The 16,972-nt window shown below is 43.1% G+C and overlaps 1 protein-coding gene across 4 annotated transcripts; it reads right to left on the bottom strand.

The window, feature by feature from the left end:
• Window positions 1–360: 360 nt before the first annotated feature.
• Slitrk3 (SLIT and NTRK like family member 3) lies at window positions 361–15,590 on the bottom strand. Of its 4 annotated transcripts, none has more exons than XM_057757312.1 (2): window positions 15,423–15,590; window positions 361–9,539 (listed from the first exon to the last, which is right to left on the bottom strand). In XM_057757312.1, the coding sequence occupies exon 2, from the start codon at window positions 9,519–9,521 to the stop codon at window positions 6,576–6,578; it is 2,946 nt and encodes a 981-aa protein (XP_057613295.1). In that variant the 5' UTR covers window positions 9,522–9,539; window positions 15,423–15,590; the 3' UTR covers window positions 361–6,575. The 4 variants fall into 4 exon arrangements, with proteins under 4 accessions (XP_057613295.1, XP_057613296.1, XP_057613294.1 ...); XM_057757313.1 differs by lacking the exon at window positions 15,423–15,590 and adding an exon at window positions 15,141–15,407; XM_057757311.1 differs by lacking the exon at window positions 15,423–15,590 and adding an exon at window positions 14,427–14,966.
• Window positions 15,591–16,972: the final 1,382 nt, after the last annotated feature.

The raw sequence follows: 16,972 nt of genomic DNA, 5'->3' as shown, positions 1-16,972 counted from the left end.
AAAGGAGCTGTCTTTTAGAAATAGGAACTCAGACTTCAATTTTGGACCCCAAACCCACAAAGAACACAAATAGAAAACAAACAAACAAAAACCTCAAAAGCAAAACAATAGTTATAACACATATAAAGTACTCTATTTCTGTAGATCATATGGTGGTTAATCTAAACACTGTTTCATTACAGAGTATGTTATTAAGTAACATGGTTGACAGACTATCTTTTTAAATACCGCATATCAAAAAGAAATTGAATCATTGCATCAGAATTCTGCTTTAAAAAAAAAGATAGAATTCAACATGGCAATGGAGAGACTATTTTCATTTTTATATTTTTAAAATACTGAATCTCAAAAACCAGTTGAATCATTTCATCAGAATTTTTTTTTAAAGAGAGAGAATTCCACATCACTTTCAATAGTGAGAAGTAGGCAAAGAAATGTCATAAAAAGAAATGATTAGGTTTAAATGTAATGATACCATTAGTAGTTTAGTTAAGCCAATAGTTTGGATGCTGTGACAAAGGTGATGGGTGTTTTGGAGGATGGAAAACAAGGTCCGAGACTTCATCACTTGACGCTGTGTTTCAAGTGTGTGCTGATTCTCTTTTCCCGCTGATCATTTCCCTACATTACAGGTTTCGACTTTTCTCACCAAATGTAAATGGCTTCTCCATAAGGAGAACGAGCTGAATTATGGTCTTAGTTCAGAAACAAGATAAACGACCCAGATGCTCAGCCATTGAGCTGAGGACTCTCATCAACCCCCGATTTCACCTCAGCTCTCCCTGAGCTCACTGAACAGGTCTTTGGTGCCAGGACACCTGAGCACTGACTCAGAACCTGACTACGGCGCAGAGCAATCAGGAATATTGGAAGGGAAAGGCTGGAGAAAGAGCTCTCTTCCCTTCTGTCCAAATGTATTTTAGAAGCTAGGTTTGTCAACCTTTAGTAGGGGAAGTTTAATTCTGGTATTTAAGCTATTTACAGCCATCATGCTGGGTTGTTTTTTTTCATACAAGTGTATGTACAAAAGCAAAAACATGGCTTAATTTACCACACTTAAGGAACTGACTTTTGTGATTGCTCACACCTCTAGTCCCAGCACTCCAGAGGCTGAGGCAGGAGAATTGTTGTAAGATTAAGTTCTCCCTGGACTATCTAGTGAGTTTAGAAAAGAGCTTAGGCATTTAAGTAAGGTATTACTAAAGAAACCAAAGAGTCAAATCTACAAACAAAATTAGAAAACATTACAAATGAATTGAAACAAAGCGATAAAGATTGAATGTAGTCACCAGCACATCCTTTCTGATGAAACTTACTTTGTTTTGACACAGTGTACATTGCAAACCCAATTAAGTGATTCTCAGAAAATAACTGAGCAAGTTATATTTAAAAAGTCAATTTAAGCCGGTTGGCCCTTTGTATAACCAAGTGGCGGTGAGAGAAACCTTCTTTCAGCAATGTTTATTGTTTAATAGTGTTTAAAGATAAGAGTTGAATCAAATCATAAATTATTATACTGTGGCCATATATCTATGAAGTCTATTATATGCATTATTTTCTATTAAAACTTTAAAGCTGCTTGAATAGCTATGTGTGATGGAAAGGAAATATGATTTCTCAAAAATATGCATGTTATTCTCCGAAGCCACAGTTATCAGCCATGACAAATGGGCTGAGGTATTCACCTTGGCGCTGGGACAGCTTTTATTCACACCCGTTTCTGATGTAAAAACTCCTATGCAGACGGAAGAGCATCATGAAACTGCCTGCCCCTGCCTTTGTTTGCATGTGTTATTAAACACTTTAGGAATAGTAAGAGTAACTGATGTCCTAAATAGTAAGCTATACGGATGTTATAAACGGCCTTTCCATCCTCTTGCTTTCTAACTTCGCCCGTTCAGGCTTGCTTTGTCTTTAGATACTTTACAAAGAGCTAGTCCAGTTAAAGGAGTGGCTAGAATTGTTTGCACCTGCAAAATTAAGTCTAGGCAGGCAAGTGGAAGGAACAGCATGTGTTTTTACTTGACTAATGTTGCATTCAGATAAGAAATAAGTTCCCTTGCTGTGAATTTTTAGTTAAAACAACCATTTTAACTGAGATTTTTCTTCTTTGTGGTTCAAAAAAATGAACTGGAACAAAATGGTAGGTTAAAAAATTTTTTAAATTAAAAAATCTTGATTACAGTTTTACTTTTTACATGTGAAGATACCCAAAGTAAAAACTTATCATTTCATTCAGTTTTATCTGGATGGTGTCTAGAGGAAAGCCACAAAATAAGTGCAGAAAGCTGAAGTCATTACATATGTAGGAAAATGCATGATTTACATATAATTCTGCATATATAAGCTATATACATGTGTATACAATGTGCATACATGTATAATAGTGCTATGTATCTGTGCGCAATTGCCAAATTTACATGTGTTATTGCTCTGATTACTCTTAAAGACCTGTAAATACATTAGAAAGAACATGTATGCAATGAATTTAGTTAAAGGTCTATGCTGTTCACCTGAAGTTTCATAGTTGAGGGATTTGAGCTGAGTCAGTTACAAACGCATGTGTTCAATCACTTGAGTTGTAAAGTCCCTTATGTCATCATTTCCCCGCGTTGTCCTTGATTGTCAGGGTCATGCATGCCTCATTCTGTGGGGGATTTCGTGGGCTTTTCCTCCATCAAGGTCATTTCAGAGAAGTAGGAAACTTGTTCACATTATTCACGTGGACAATGAAATTGGCAAAGGATAGATCCGTGCAAATACTGGCTGTACACTGAATGGGGCTAATTCTGTATTAGGATTGCTGAGGAGCATCCTCCTGCATCAGCATTGGGACTTTCAGAACCCTAGACTCAAGTTCTCATGAGATGATAAGGCTTTCCAGCTAAACTTTCCAAGTTAAAAAAAAAAAGGAAGTTTCCAAATCAGTCATTAAACTTTCTTTGTTAATTTCTTTCTGAACTTTTATTTAAAATATCATATTCATCACCCTATTTTTAAATAATTTTGCAATTTGATGAAATAATATCTTTCTAGTCAAAATATAAAACATCTACATAAATAATACTGCATACTGATATATAACATTTGGAAACTATTCTGAATTTAACTGCTCATCTGCTACCATTGAGCCCAAATCATGTCAGAGTTGAAAAGACATCACAATGCATTTGCAATTTCCAAACACTGTGACTGTATTTACTGAGAAAATAGTAATGAATAAAAGCAAAAAATCTGTCAGATCCTGGTTGATCTCTGTAGTAGAACCTTGCTCTGAAGGGAATTCGCCATCTATTTAGCAAAAGAAAAATAAGAAATTTGCTCCAATAAGAAATGCAAAACAGTTGCTTATCCATCCTCATACTAATATCCAGGGAATTTAATGGAAATAATGTCTATTGTTGCAAACTAAATTAGTTTAACATAGTTTTAATTTTATCATTAACTTAGTTTTAATGCAAAGATTAAAATAAGTGGCTGAGTGAGGGCACAGAAAACTCCCATGAAAGCAAATTATTGTCCTCTTAAATATAAAATTTCATTCTTACATAAATTTGTTTTCACTATATAACAAATTTTTGTCTTCATTCAAGGTTGAAATTTAAGATAAGACAGTCCTATTTAAATATTTAATAAATAAAATACAAATATTACATTTATCAAGTTATAGTTTCATTTGATAAGGTTTACGGAGACTTGCTTTCCAAATGTCAAAAGCACCAGGGTCCTTAGGGATAACATTGAACCTGATGTATTTAATAGACTATGCTGCATGATTGCATGGTATTCTAGGAAGATGTTATTAGTATTTGTAGGATCTAGGGATTTTTGCTCTCAGTTTCGCTCCACAAATGATTGATTAGGAAGAACCAGAAGGTTAATAGTAACTGTAGTTTACAACAGTGCTAATAGTCACTGTAGATATTCCCCCAAAACCTATTGTGAAGCCTGTAGGAACAGTATTGTCATTTTATTCTAAAAAAAGAAAAACAAACAAAAAACAGCGAGCACTGTAAATAGGGAAAGATGATCAGAAAGACTGTGGGAGGTGAGATATCCAGAGAAGGTAGCCTGTATGAGAGTTTGAAACCATGCCATCTCTTTTATAAGGGGTTCAACGCTCCTGAGGAAGGAAAGCTTCATTTCGATATTTTACATAAAGAGAAAATAATTAGTTTTTTATGGACTTTCTGAAAGAACTCCCAAATAGACTGAACAGCTGAGAACAGAAGTTACAGATGCCATTATATCAAATGCAAAGAAGCCCTGAAAAGTGTGTTTTTTAAAATATTTATGTACTTGTGTATTTTATCTGTATGCACATCTACATGTAGTTTCATTGATTATATAAACATGTTCTAGACATTCACTTTTCCCCATTATTTAATACAATGTCTTAATATTTATACCACAAAGCTTTAGAAACTTGTGGTTTTATCCTTTTTTGTGTATGGGAAAATGGTGTGATGTAAGGCCTCCGCGACTCGTAGTGAATTACATTCAGCATGTAGTGATCATTTCTAAGGGCAGCTTGAAGGAACTGTAGCTTCTCTTTACAACTCGGTAGTGGGTGCGTCTGGATATCGCTGGAGCTCTGCTGCCCTCTACTGGCCAGCCTGGGTAAGTGCCTTTCTACTCCTGTCTTGCGTCCTAAATTTCAGTTTTCTTTGGTTTTGTTCATGTATAAATGGATCATAAGTTAAAAGTATCTTCAAGTTAACTTTGAAACATTTTTTAATTCCATACAGAAAAGGAAAACTTAATTAGTATCATACGTCTTAGTTCAAGCATTTCTGGGTTCATTTGCTGTGGAGAGATTGGGAAAGCAGTGTCTAAACATAAAAACGACAACTTTCGCAGAAGAACAGATATTCCACAGTTCCGTTTATCCTCGGCTTTTCTGGGACCGTGCCTGTGCGTGGAGAGTGTGGTACTACCTAAGCTGCTGATGAATCTAATTTTAGGGTTCGTTGTTATTTAAAGGAGAGCTCTTTCGTTTCTCTGTTCCTTCGTGCCGTCTCCTGCCTTGAAACACAAGGACGCTGAGTGCTCTTACCCAAAATAACCCTGCATCTCCTCACTTCAGCCCCTTTCTTTCCTCCCAGTCACACCCCACCTATGGAGCAGTGCCTCACTGGGAAACCGAATTTGAAATGTTTATAACCCAGGAAAAAATGAACTATAGATTAGCATATCCAAGCTCCAATTTAATCCTGATATGGGATATGAATAATCTATAATAAGATTGGTCAATATCACAGTGCATCAAACTTGTTAATCAATTAGCTTTCTGTATAGCAAGTAAAATAAATATTTTTTAAATGGGAGTATGAAAGGCATGGCATAGCTGAAGCTTAAATTCAAGCTTTGTATTTTCTATATATAATGTATTATGTTTTTCAAAAACTTTTTATTAGGAAAGCTATACCAGACGCATAATCACTATACAATGATTAAACATTACCTTTACAATTTATATTCACTGAAATTACAGAATAAATATATGCACATTTCTTTTGAATCTTTGTGTGTGAGAGAGAAAACATTAAAAGTGCTTCCTACAAAGCTGTTAGTGATATATACCCAGTTGCTTTTTTATTTTTTTAATATCATATATATATATAAGAAAGTGCAGATGTTCTCAAAAAATCTTGGCATCAGGATGAAATGTCACAAGGAGGGTGCTCATCCCTAGGTGTGTCTCCAGCTGTTAAACCAACAAGCCTTGACTTCAGTAGGATCCAGCCTCGAATGTGACTCTTCCCAGGGTGGTAGGAGAGGTGCTGTGAACTGTACACTAGGAAGGAAGGGCATGTGGACCTATGGAGAGGAAAAGATGGATCAAACCCGAACTAAGCAGATCAAGTCGTATGGGAGGTGTGTGTGTGTGTGTGTGTGTGTGTGTGTGTGTGTGTGTGTCTGCGCACGTGCTGCACCCAGTGCAAACTGACGGACCTAAGTGTATGTAAAGGTTTTCTGTGTGCATATGAGTAAGTGTGTGAGAGACGACAGTGTGAGAACATTCGAGCAAGACCCGCCCCTCCCTCCCCAGCCTGCAGTTTTGAAGCATGCGGCAAACTGCATTGTTAATACATGTACAGAATCTGTGCCACGATGGGAAAAAGGAGAGAAAGCCATAAATGTCAGCCTCCCCCCTCCCTTTCAAACAAAAACTGCAACTAAAGGGAAGAAAAGTTACTGAAAATAAAAGGACACATTGAATTTTACTCAATTAGGATCAATACAACGATCCCCGATATACCTCACACATGGCACAGTCCAAGTCTCGAGTTTCAGTATAAAAAATAATGATAACATTTGCTGGCAAAAGTCTGCGAAGGCACTTCATTGATTAATGATCTGAGTATGGCCCTTCCTCAAAATCACATCTGAGAGGGGAGAGCCCACTTCTGTATTCTCTAGTTATCATGCGTTTCAGTTCTGTCCTGGGCAGGCGGGAACTGTGAGGTGGAGTTACCGGGACAAAGATAATGGGAGCCGGGGATATATTTCTTTTTATTTTCCTTTTCTCTTGAAAACCAAGACGAAGCCACCCTTTTATTCTCTTCTCTCTGTTAGAATCTGTATGCTGTCTTCTCCAGAACTTCGAGGTAATCCGGCTTAGTTTGAAGTTTGGCCCTTAAGTCGAGGTAATCACTTTTGGGGGTTTGGTGGTCTGTGAAGCCCTTTCCAGCTGAGAAGAGAAGGGTTTCTTTGAGCCTGGCATCCTGTTGTAAGTCTGGATATTGCATGCCAGGGGGGTGGACATGGAGTTCCTTTAATTTGGGCACTGTGCCATAGAGACAGTCCACAAATCCCACTGTGCACGGAGCAGGCTGTGGCCTCTCACGGTCTAGTAACAGACTGCCGCCCACGCAACCTCCCCCAGGGGGAAACAGCACCACCCCACCATTCTTCTCGTGGTGGCGGAACCCAGCCAAGTCTCCCCCAGTCCCTCCACCTACCCCTGAGACCCCACCGACTGCCGAGTGGTGAGGATGAGGGTGGTGATGGTTCACCGTCACTATGGTGTTGAGTTGGGAGTTGGAAACCGCCAGGGCCCACTCCTTCTCCTTTTCCAGCAAGGTCCGGTAGTTGTTGTGATTCTCCTTGGGTGTTTCCGCAAACTGCTCACTTCCTAAGAGCACCTCACCCATTCCTGGAGGCTGCGTCGTCCCAGGACATCCACGTTCTGCAGCTCCTGTTTCCTGGGTTGCTGAGGCAGCCACTTCTTCCTCCTCTCGAGGCTTGTAGATGGGGTTGTTGCACATCTGGGTAACTGGGTGGGGGATGTACTCATACACGTGACCCACCGGAGGGGCTTTCTCTGGAGAGGACAGAGTTGGTCGACCTCCACCTCCATTCCCACCACCACTGCCCCCAGTGTCCTCGAACAGTCGGTGACATTGCATCTGGATTCCTGTAAGGTCCACACCTTCCTGCCGCTTGCTTCTAAAGGGCAGCTTCTTCCTACGGCGACGGAGGACATAGGCAAAGAGGCCTGCAGCAACAAAGACCGCTGAGAAAAACAGAACCAGGAGGCTGAGAATCAACACAGAAAGTGGTACAGGGCCCCCGGGAGGAGAGAACTCATACGGTGATGAACTTGTTGGTGCTCCATTCGTGTGGTAGTCTCCAGGCTGTGGTGGGGATGGTCCAGGCGGTGCAATATGCAGCATCTCTGGGCATAAAACTTCCAGTTCAATAGTACGCACGTCACGGTGGGTGAGGTTCTCGGGGGTCCTACAGAGTACATCACCTACCACACTGACTGAGCTGATGGTTTCGATCCACTGTTTAAAGGGGACCAGATCACAAGTGCAGTCCCAAGGATTCTCATTGAGATCTATCTGCACAATGGCATTCAAGTGTTCAAGGACGCCAGCTACTGGCAGATAGAGGAAGTAGTTCTTCCTCAAGTTGAGCCGAGCTAGGGATGTACCTGCAAAGGCATCGGTTGGCAGGGTCCTCAGCAAGTTATTGTTGAGAAATAGCAGCTTCAAGTTGGGCATGAGGCTGAAGGCTGCAGGTTGGATTTCCCGGATGACGTTGAATTCGAAGTACAAGTAATGCAAGCTCTGTAGACCTCGGAACATACCTGGTGTCAGCTTCTCTATGTCGTTGCCATTGAGAAAGAGACTCTTCAGGTTGGGCAGGTTGATGAAAGCCCCATCCTGGACATAGGAAATACGGTTGTTCCCCAGGTGCAAGAGATCCAAAGAAGAAAAATTCCAAAAATCAGAGCGGTATATCTTTTGAATCAGATTGCTGCTCAGGTAGAGCTTCTTAGCATTCAAGGGCCTTGGAAGGAGCTCTGAAATGTTGTTAAATCCTCGTTCTTTACAGTTGACAGTCAAGCCAAGGTCATTGATATGCAAATTACAGGTACACCCAGTTGGACAGATAATGGGAATAGGTGGTCTGGTCTGATAGGGGGCAATGGGAGGTTGATTTGGACCAGGGTATAAAGCCTGGGATGTAGATGGTGGTCTGGGTGTTCGGGGCTGCTTGGTGGGTTTTGGCTGCTTGTTGGAGGACTTATATTCAACAGAAGAAGCTGTAAAATGAACAGAGGACAACATTGAGGAAGGTTTCGTTGGCCAGGCGTTCTCTTTGCTTGATGACAAATGGGGAATCCCTAGACTGGCCTCCACCTCAGAGTCAGACAACAATGGACAGAGCTCTGTCTTCTTGATTTCTCGGAGATCCTTCCCGTGAAAATGGAAAGGCGTCTCACAGGTGATGTCCCCCACCAGGGCGGTGTACGGGATCCGCTCCAGCCAACTCTTCAGCTGAACAATCTCACAGGTGCAGTTCCAAGGGTTCTCTTCTAGTTGGAGCTCCATCAGGCTCCTGCCAATGTGGTCTAGCATTCCGCGGTAGAAGAGGACCTTTAACCTGTTTCCACGTAAATCCAGATGGGTTAAGGAGACAGCCTTAAATAAATTGGTTGGAAGAACAGGAATGAGATTATCATTTAAGATTAGAACCCTCAGTTTACTTAGGTTCCGAAATGCCCCACTCTCTATACGTTTAATGACATTGTAATCTGCCTGTAGGTATTCCAGACTTTCTAAGCCAAGGAAGGTGTCGTTTCTGAAGACATCTAGTTTGTTCTCATGAAGATACAGTCTCTTTAAAATCTTAAGACCATTAAAAGCGCCAGTTTGAATGTCCTGCAATGCATTGTTCCCAAGGTTAATGGACACAGCATTATTTAAATGAAGGAAACTATTGGTGTACAATTTTCGCATGGAATTCCTCTGAAGATACAGTTTAAAGGGTCTTGACCAGAACTCGGTAATCTGACTAATGTTTGTAAATCCTTTGCTGTCACAATGTATGTGGAAGAGGCTTTCTTTAACTTCGCAGTAGCACGGATCAAAACAGGGCTCATCTATTTCCTCTGAGTCCTCAATCAGGGGGATTGGAGTAGTCCATCCTAGAGCGATTGTGCTTAGAAGAATTATCCACAGCATCCTCCCTCTGTGAAGCATCTCAGCTATGGACGGCTTCATCATTTGTGGCTGATTATAAAACTGCAACAGAAATAAAGATGCAGATTTTTAGCTTTTTTGTACTACTCGATTGGACTCCCACAACTGGGTTATTTATTAAACAACAACAACAACAACAACAACAACAACAAGGGTGATTTGAAAACCTCAGCAGCTACTGAACTGATATTCCAAATGAGGCAGCAACATGCTTAATGTTTAAGGTGTTCCCTGTATTTTCAGTTTAAGAGACTGACGTATGGTAACACACAGTGACATTTTCCTGAACCAAGCCCTGTTCAGTAAGTGTTATGTGACATGTGCAAAAGCAGCTTGCACTGACTTCCTCTTATAAAAACAACACAGTCGGAAACCTGACTCGGCCTTGGCATAGGCAGATTCAGCTATTAAAGCAATGGCTTAGTCATGTTCCTTGCTTTCCTCTGTAAACTAAGATTTATCATTTAAAACCTTGTGGGAAGTCATAGGAAAAGGGGGTGTTCTTCAAACTGTATAATTTAATATTAAAAATCAAACATGCTATCACCCAAAGATAATAGAGTATGAAAAAAAAGGCAAACCTATTGCCTAATATCAGATGCTGAGATGTGAAAGATTGCAAGGAAAAACTTAAGGTTTCTTTTAAGGAACCATGAAAAGCTACTTAATCACCATGTGTGCTCAATTCCAGCCTCAAACCCCAACCCTTTTTGCCCAAGCACAGAAAATATAAGTATCCTTTAGTGAAATAAATAATTTCTACATATCTTCTCATTTGGCTGTTTAAAGTATTAGGAGTGATGAGATCTCTGAAGAATTAGGCCCGTGCAATTCTCAGAGCTAAAGATAGTGGTAGCTAAAGGTGGCTAAGCCTGGGAGTGTCGGAGGCAAAACACTTGCAAGAGCTTAGTTTGGAGTGAGTCTGTGCTTTGGGGAATCAACTGAGGAACCATAAAAAGCTCTAAGGGGACAGGAGCCATTCAGAAAAGAAGTAGGTAGTTAAAGGTTATAATGGGTGAGAATCTCAGTTCTTGCTGATAAATTATCTGGCTTGTGAAAACATTTTAAAGAAGACATTTACTTTTCCGATGAGAAGACATGAATCTGGTGCCCTATTCTGGGAACATACGGTGCCTCCTGCAAAGGTTTTCTTGCGTTGCTTAGTGCCCTCAACATATGAAAATGTGTATATAAACACATCAAAATATTCCACTCTTATTACATTGTCCTTCCCAAGTCAGTGAAATGTCAATGGAATTTAAATGTTTTTTGTAATCAATAAAAATAAATCAAAGTCTCTAACATATGGTTGTTCCCACCTATGATATCCTTAACTTGGAACCCAAGGAACACAAGCAGATAATTTATAGGGAAAGTGGGAAGACTCTATCTTTGTTTTCCATTGGCATAGCATGAACACACCTGCAAGGAAAAACTCTTGAGAAAACAAAGTGGAATCTGCCTCCGGCATGTAATAGTCAATTTTTAGAAACAATTAAATGAAAAGGAGAAAGCAGATGAGGGCGCATAGCAGTATCACTTGGTCTTCCCTAGGCTTCCTTGTAAAATGTTAGAATCTACTTACGTTCCTCATCATCCTTTCTAGAAAATGCTTTTTCTTGGTTTTCACACCTCTGGGCTTTAGACAACCAGGCTGCAGGCGTCTTTGACTTACCTATTTTGCAGGAGGTTTGCATTTTTGTTTTTAATTTTTTGTTTTTCAGCACTGACTATGGAAAAGAACTTAAAAAAAAAACGAACAGCAACAAAAACAAAGCTTGAGTTTAAAGTGTCTGTCTTATCCAGTCTAGTTTTGCTGAAGCTAGGGGACTAGAGAGAAGGGGAGGAGGCCGTTAAAAATAAATAAATTAAAAAGCTAGCTTGAGACGTGCAGAGAATGCAATGGGCGCTTCAATGGGCTTCTTTAGGATGCAGGACTGCCGCTTGGCACTCTCAATAGAGGGAGGAGATGTGGCTGCAGCAGGCTTTCCAGCTCCTCTGCTGCTGGGCGCGTCGCCTCCGTGGCTGCTCTCCCGGGTTACCCTACACCATTGGGCACGCAGGGGCGGGGGGGGGAGGATTGGGGGCAGGCTCGATCACAGTGCAGGATTTGGACTTGTTCGGCGCTGTATTTTTTTTACTTGATTTTTAATGCGTGCTGAAAACCGTCCATCACTTCACGTCATGAAAATAATGGGCTTCAGGAAGTGGAACATGCATAGCCTTGGGTAGGGAGCAAGCATTAAGACGCCCTGACTATATACGCGCGTGTGTGTGTGTGTGTGTGTGTGTGTGTGTGTGTGCACGTGCGCGCGCATAGGCGTGTGCGCGCAAGAGAGCATGAAAGGGAGCTAAAAGAAGTAAAGCATTCAAGAGAATAAATGTTCAGAAAAACAAAGCAAAATCGAGAAAGAGGAGGAGAGCACCTGAGAGAAACATTCCTTTGGAGGAAGGGCCTAGGGCAGAGGTTGAGAGGAGTACCCTCCCCTGGACCTTTGCTTTCTAGTTCTCATCTCCAGTGCAAAGGCTGTGGAAAGTGAAACCCTCTTTGGAACAGGTTTTTCTTTTCACAGAGCTCCGTTCAGAAGCTATGAGGAGCTAGATACCCACAGACCCAGGTGGAAGAGCCCAGTCTGGCTGGTTCTCTCTGGCTGGGTGTCCCAAATAAGAGCTCAACCATCCTCGGATAGTTGGACTGACTTTCTCCTTCATTTTGCTTCGATCCCTTTGCACCAGAATCATTTTGTTGCTACCCAAAGCCTTCGATTTCCTTTGCACCCAACAGCCATGCATTTCCTTCCAACTTTCTACTTTTCCTTCCTCTTTTCTTTTCTTTTTTCCTTCCATCCTTTCTTCATTCTTTCATTCCTTCCCAGTTTTTTCTTTCCATCCCTCCATCCCTTCCTCCCTATCTCTCCCTCTCCCTTTCTCCCTCCTTCCTTCCCTTTCTCTCTATCCCCCCTCTCCTCCCCAAGTAGGGGGATGAAGAACCTTGAATAGCAATGGGACCATTGACACTCTTCTGGAAGACCTCAAGGGAGGAGGATTTTTGGCATTGGATTTCTCCTCTTTTAGTTTCTGCTGCTGAACTTCGTTCCTCACCTCTTCCTTTTCCCTTTCCACTTCTCTTTCCTTTCTAATATTCTCTAAAAGTAATAATAATGAGTATCAGGATGAGAGATGATTGAATTAAGGTTTGACAGTGTAGAAGCAAATAGCTCTCTCTCTCCCTCTAAAAAGAGTTTTCAAAGGCCCCATGGGCTAGAAGAAAGCACAACTTGCTGGTGAATCTGGGGAATGTCAAACAAGCAGCAAGAGGATCTGTAAAGCAGAAAGTGTGTAGTTTGTCCAGAATACAGGCACTCCTTCCCCCATCCTATCACCAATTAAAAGGGGGCGGGGGCTTCCTGACCACTAAATAAATGAACTCCATTGCCAGGGCCTCAAAGTTGGTGAGAGAGAAGATGGATTTCCCTTATGGCATCTTACAAAATCAAATTGTAAAAAAGGAAGAAGAAGAAGAAGGAGGAGGAGGAGGAGGAGGAGGAGGAGGAGGAGGAGGAGGAGGAGAAGAAGAAGAAGAAGAAGAAGAAGAAGAAGAAGAAGAAGAAGAAGAAGAAGAAGAAGAAGAAGAAGAAGAAGAAGAAGAAGAAGAAGAGGGAGGAGAAGAAGTGGTGGAGGAGGTGTAAGAGAAACAGCAGCATGGATATGAATTTCTTACCAATCTAAAATCTATTTTATCTAGTTCACCAAAGCGTTCCTTAAAACTCAGTCTAAGATCTAGATGATAGCTTGCCTTAAAAATATCTGTGCTGCTGTCCATTGCCCCAGAGTAGCTAAGATTGGAAACAGTGATGACACTCAGTAAGCAGGCAGAAAGACTTTAAAATCCTGCACCCTTCACTTCCCAGACCCACCCTTTTCTCAGAGAGGTCTCCACCTGGAAACACAAAAAGGCTGTACTCAGGACACAGCCCTCTCCACCTCCCTCCCCAGCACCCCCAGCCCAGCACCTTGATCACCCAGCCTGCAACGGTAGCAGCTGTTCCAGGGATCCTGGGGGAACCTGGGCTCTAGTGGAAATGGCCTCTGCAACCGCGTCCCAGGGGTCTCTGGAACTATAGTGCTGAGTGCTGGACTTTGGCCACATCCTGAAGGCCCTTCCACAAGCTCCCTTTCCTTTATTTTAGCGTTGTATGTCTGAAGAATGCGAAGGGCTCTGAAAGTTAGGGGATGCTGGGCCCTTTGAGCTGGTTTCTTCTGCGTCCTGCTGGGAGCGCCGGCACCATTTATTTGTCCAGAGAAGGACAAGAAGACAAGAAGCTCTTTCTACCCAGCGATTGCCTTTCCCACCTCCCCCTCCTCAGCGCTCCCCCTTCATTCCAGATCTAAGATTAAATATTCCAATATGGAAGCGAAACGATCTCCCTGGAACAAATAATTAAAATGCTGCATCATTCATTTTCTGGAGAGCTATGAGCTTCTATAGAACCTTTTATAATCTACTGCCGGCAGGCGAGGCACACAAGGCATATATATATATATATATATATATATATATATATATATATATCCGTTTTCCTTCTGTCTCTTAAAATACAACCCAGCGCTCCACGGGGTGGGTGGGGGGAGGGTTTCTCCCCTTGGCCACCTGGCCTATATGTTGGAGTTAAGATTTCTTTCCCCTTAAGAAGGGGGGTCTGAGGTTGTATTAGTCTCCAGAAGCCCTTCCTTCACCAATGCCCTTATATCTAACAGATCCAATTCTTTTAAAAAATATTAATATTAATAATAATAATAATAAATCCTAGCACCTATGAGTGTATGGAAGGTCCAGCGGTCAAAGTCTACGCGTTCTACAGCACACATCCTACATAAGAGGCACCCTGATTTCAATCAGGCAAAGTAGGAACGGATGGCGACGAGTACCTATGGTGCAGAGCGCTCAGGATCTCCGAGGTTCGCTCCGAGGGGCTTCCCAGCGGGAGGGGCAAACTCTCCGCGAGGCTGCATTGTATCCGTCATTCTGTCGCCCAGAATCTTCCCCTCTTCCGGCCACCAACTTTCGGAAAGGCTACCAAATCACGCTTGTAATCCGTTTTGAGTGGTCCACCTTTGAGATTTAGAGGGAAATGGTCGCTGCATAGCGATGGGAGAGCGGGGCGCGCACCTAGCGCGGTGATGCTGGAGACCGAGGGCTTAGGACCACAGCTCTCGTTCCTTGCCCCAGATGGCAGGCAGGCTGTGTGAGCGTCCCAGGACCGGGATAGCCTGATCGAAAATCTTGGTGCTCTTCCTTCAGTGGCCAGCTCCCCGGTGCCCGGGAGCACGGGTTCCTTTCTGGATTTCTCTCTTTCTCTGTGTCTCACTGAAAGATTGTCTCTCACAGCGCAATCCCTGCCTGCGGCCTCGGTCTACTGGAGGAGATGCTGCTAGCCCTTGCCTTTCCCGAGTGTCTTTGCTCTTTGCCCTTTGGATGGGTGGGAGTGGGGGTGGGTGGCGTGGAGATGAGAGAAGACAGGGTGGGGAGAGACAGAAAGGAGGCAGGAAGGGGGCGACTAGATCTCAGATCCCAGCATTGGTCAGGTGGCGGGGTAGGGGGTGGGGGTGAGGACACAGATACAACAGTATGGCTGTACACACCACATTGCACTTGGCGTTGAGAAATCTCAGGCAGAACACGAAGGCGATGCGATCCCGTTGGCGGAGTGTGAGTCCCCTGACAGCCCACCATTCGTGCGCCCTCACTTCTCCAGCCGGAGGACAGGGGGAGGTGGACAGAGGAGGGGGGCGAGCGTTTCAGGCCAAGGAGACGCTCCCGGCGGCGGCGGTGGCGGCGACCGCATCTTTTTAAGACTGACCTGCTTTAAAAGTACCGCTTTGATGGCCTAGGAAATAACTAAAATCAGATTACACGTTACTTACCAAACGTCTGCCTCTAAACTGGGAGCGCCAGGTCGGGGACTAGGAGGCAATATAGAAAACGCAGGGCTGGAACCTGAATGCAAAGCCATCAGCCGCCCCCAAATCGCGCACCGAGGGAGCGGCGCTCGGGAGCCCCCAGATCAGCCCATCGCTGGAGCCTCAGCCAGCTTGTCCCCCCGCACCCCCGGCCCCTCCTCCGCGCCAACTGTGTAAATCAGCCGCCGCAGTCCTCTCGCCGCGCATCGCAGGCAAATCCCTGCTTAGGAAGCAAGTGATTCTCTCTCTCTCTCTCTCTCTCTCTCTCTCTCTCTCTCTCTCTCTCTCTCTCTCTCTCTCTCTCTCTCTCTCTCTCTCTCTCTTTCTCTCTCTGTCTCCTTTTTATTTATTGGTCACAATTTGCCAGCTCCACTAAGAGAGATCCTGTCAGGAAGTCAGCATTCTGTATCTGTAGATTGATTTTTAACTTTTGCAAATGAGAGATGGCTCTTTGGAAAATTACAGTCCAAACTGAAGGGGGTGGGGCGGGGGAGATGATCAAATTAAGAACATCTGAACTGTATCGGGGGGCGACATGGTGGACTGCCTCCCAGGAGCCATTCCAAGTGGTTTGCTGGAATCGCCAAAGGTCATGCAACACAGGTGACAGCCTGAAAGTACACATGTTTCCTCATCTCTTTATACTTGCTAACGCGGGGGCTTGAGGGGGGCGGTGATGAAACAGTAGCATGGCTGGAGGGGGGTGGGGTTTGAGAGCCAGCCGCCAGATACCGGCTCGTGACAGATTAAATGAGGGCGTTATGAAGACGATGGCACACATGTTAAAGCGCTCCACGGTCCAGAAGACCACTGGCCCCACTGCAGTCTTGCCGATGCAGTCGCTCGCTGCTCCTCCATCCAATCTGCAGTGCAAACCAACGCAGTTCTTTTTTTAATAGATCCTTTTCATCAGCGACGATGCTGGAGAAAGGGCAGCATTCCCACTAACTCCCAAATTGTATATGGCGCTCTGTGGGAGACATCCCTGTATTCCTCCCAGATGTGAAAACATTAAATCGCCCAAGGCAAGTAAAATTAGGTACTTATCATCATCGTAGGCGTAAAATGAGCTTAACCCTAATTTCCAAAGTTTTCAAAGGAACTCAAGTTTACCTCTTGCCAAGAAGCAGAGCGTTCATTTAAGTTATATGACAACCTTTAGGAGTCGGTCGTGGAGATATTTCACCCCTTGTAGGCTTTTTGTCCATTTGCTTTATAGGCATGCATCGTCACAGTCTAGTGGCATATTCCTGTTGGCAAAAATGAGAGAACAGAATTAATTGGTCATGCCCCCAAAAGAAGGCTCTGTTCGGCTTTCCAGAACACATGGGCAAAGTTGGTTCAGTATGGTAAGGATGTAGGTATTCTGTACAGTGGAGATTTAGAATGTCACAGTTACAGCGTTTCAGTTTGTTCCTCAGAATACTCAATGTCCTCTAAGATTATTAATAAAGTATCTACAATGACCCAGAACATTGACCAAAGCACTGTGACATCAAGGCTGTTCTTTTTAA

The sequence above is a fragment of the Chionomys nivalis genome, chromosome 24, assembly GCF_950005125.1.
Source record: "Chionomys nivalis chromosome 24, mChiNiv1.1, whole genome shotgun sequence".
In the NCBI taxonomy this organism is placed as follows: Eukaryota; Metazoa; Chordata; class Mammalia; order Rodentia; family Cricetidae; genus Chionomys; species Chionomys nivalis.
The sequence above is the reverse complement of the archived record's forward strand: the minus strand, read 5'-3'. Positions and strand labels throughout refer to the sequence as shown.

Coding starts and splice junctions, on each gene's coding strand:
- Slitrk3 (XM_057757312.1), bottom strand. CDS start 9,521: ATGATGAAGCCGTCCATAGCTGAGATGCTTCACAGAGGGAGGATGCTG.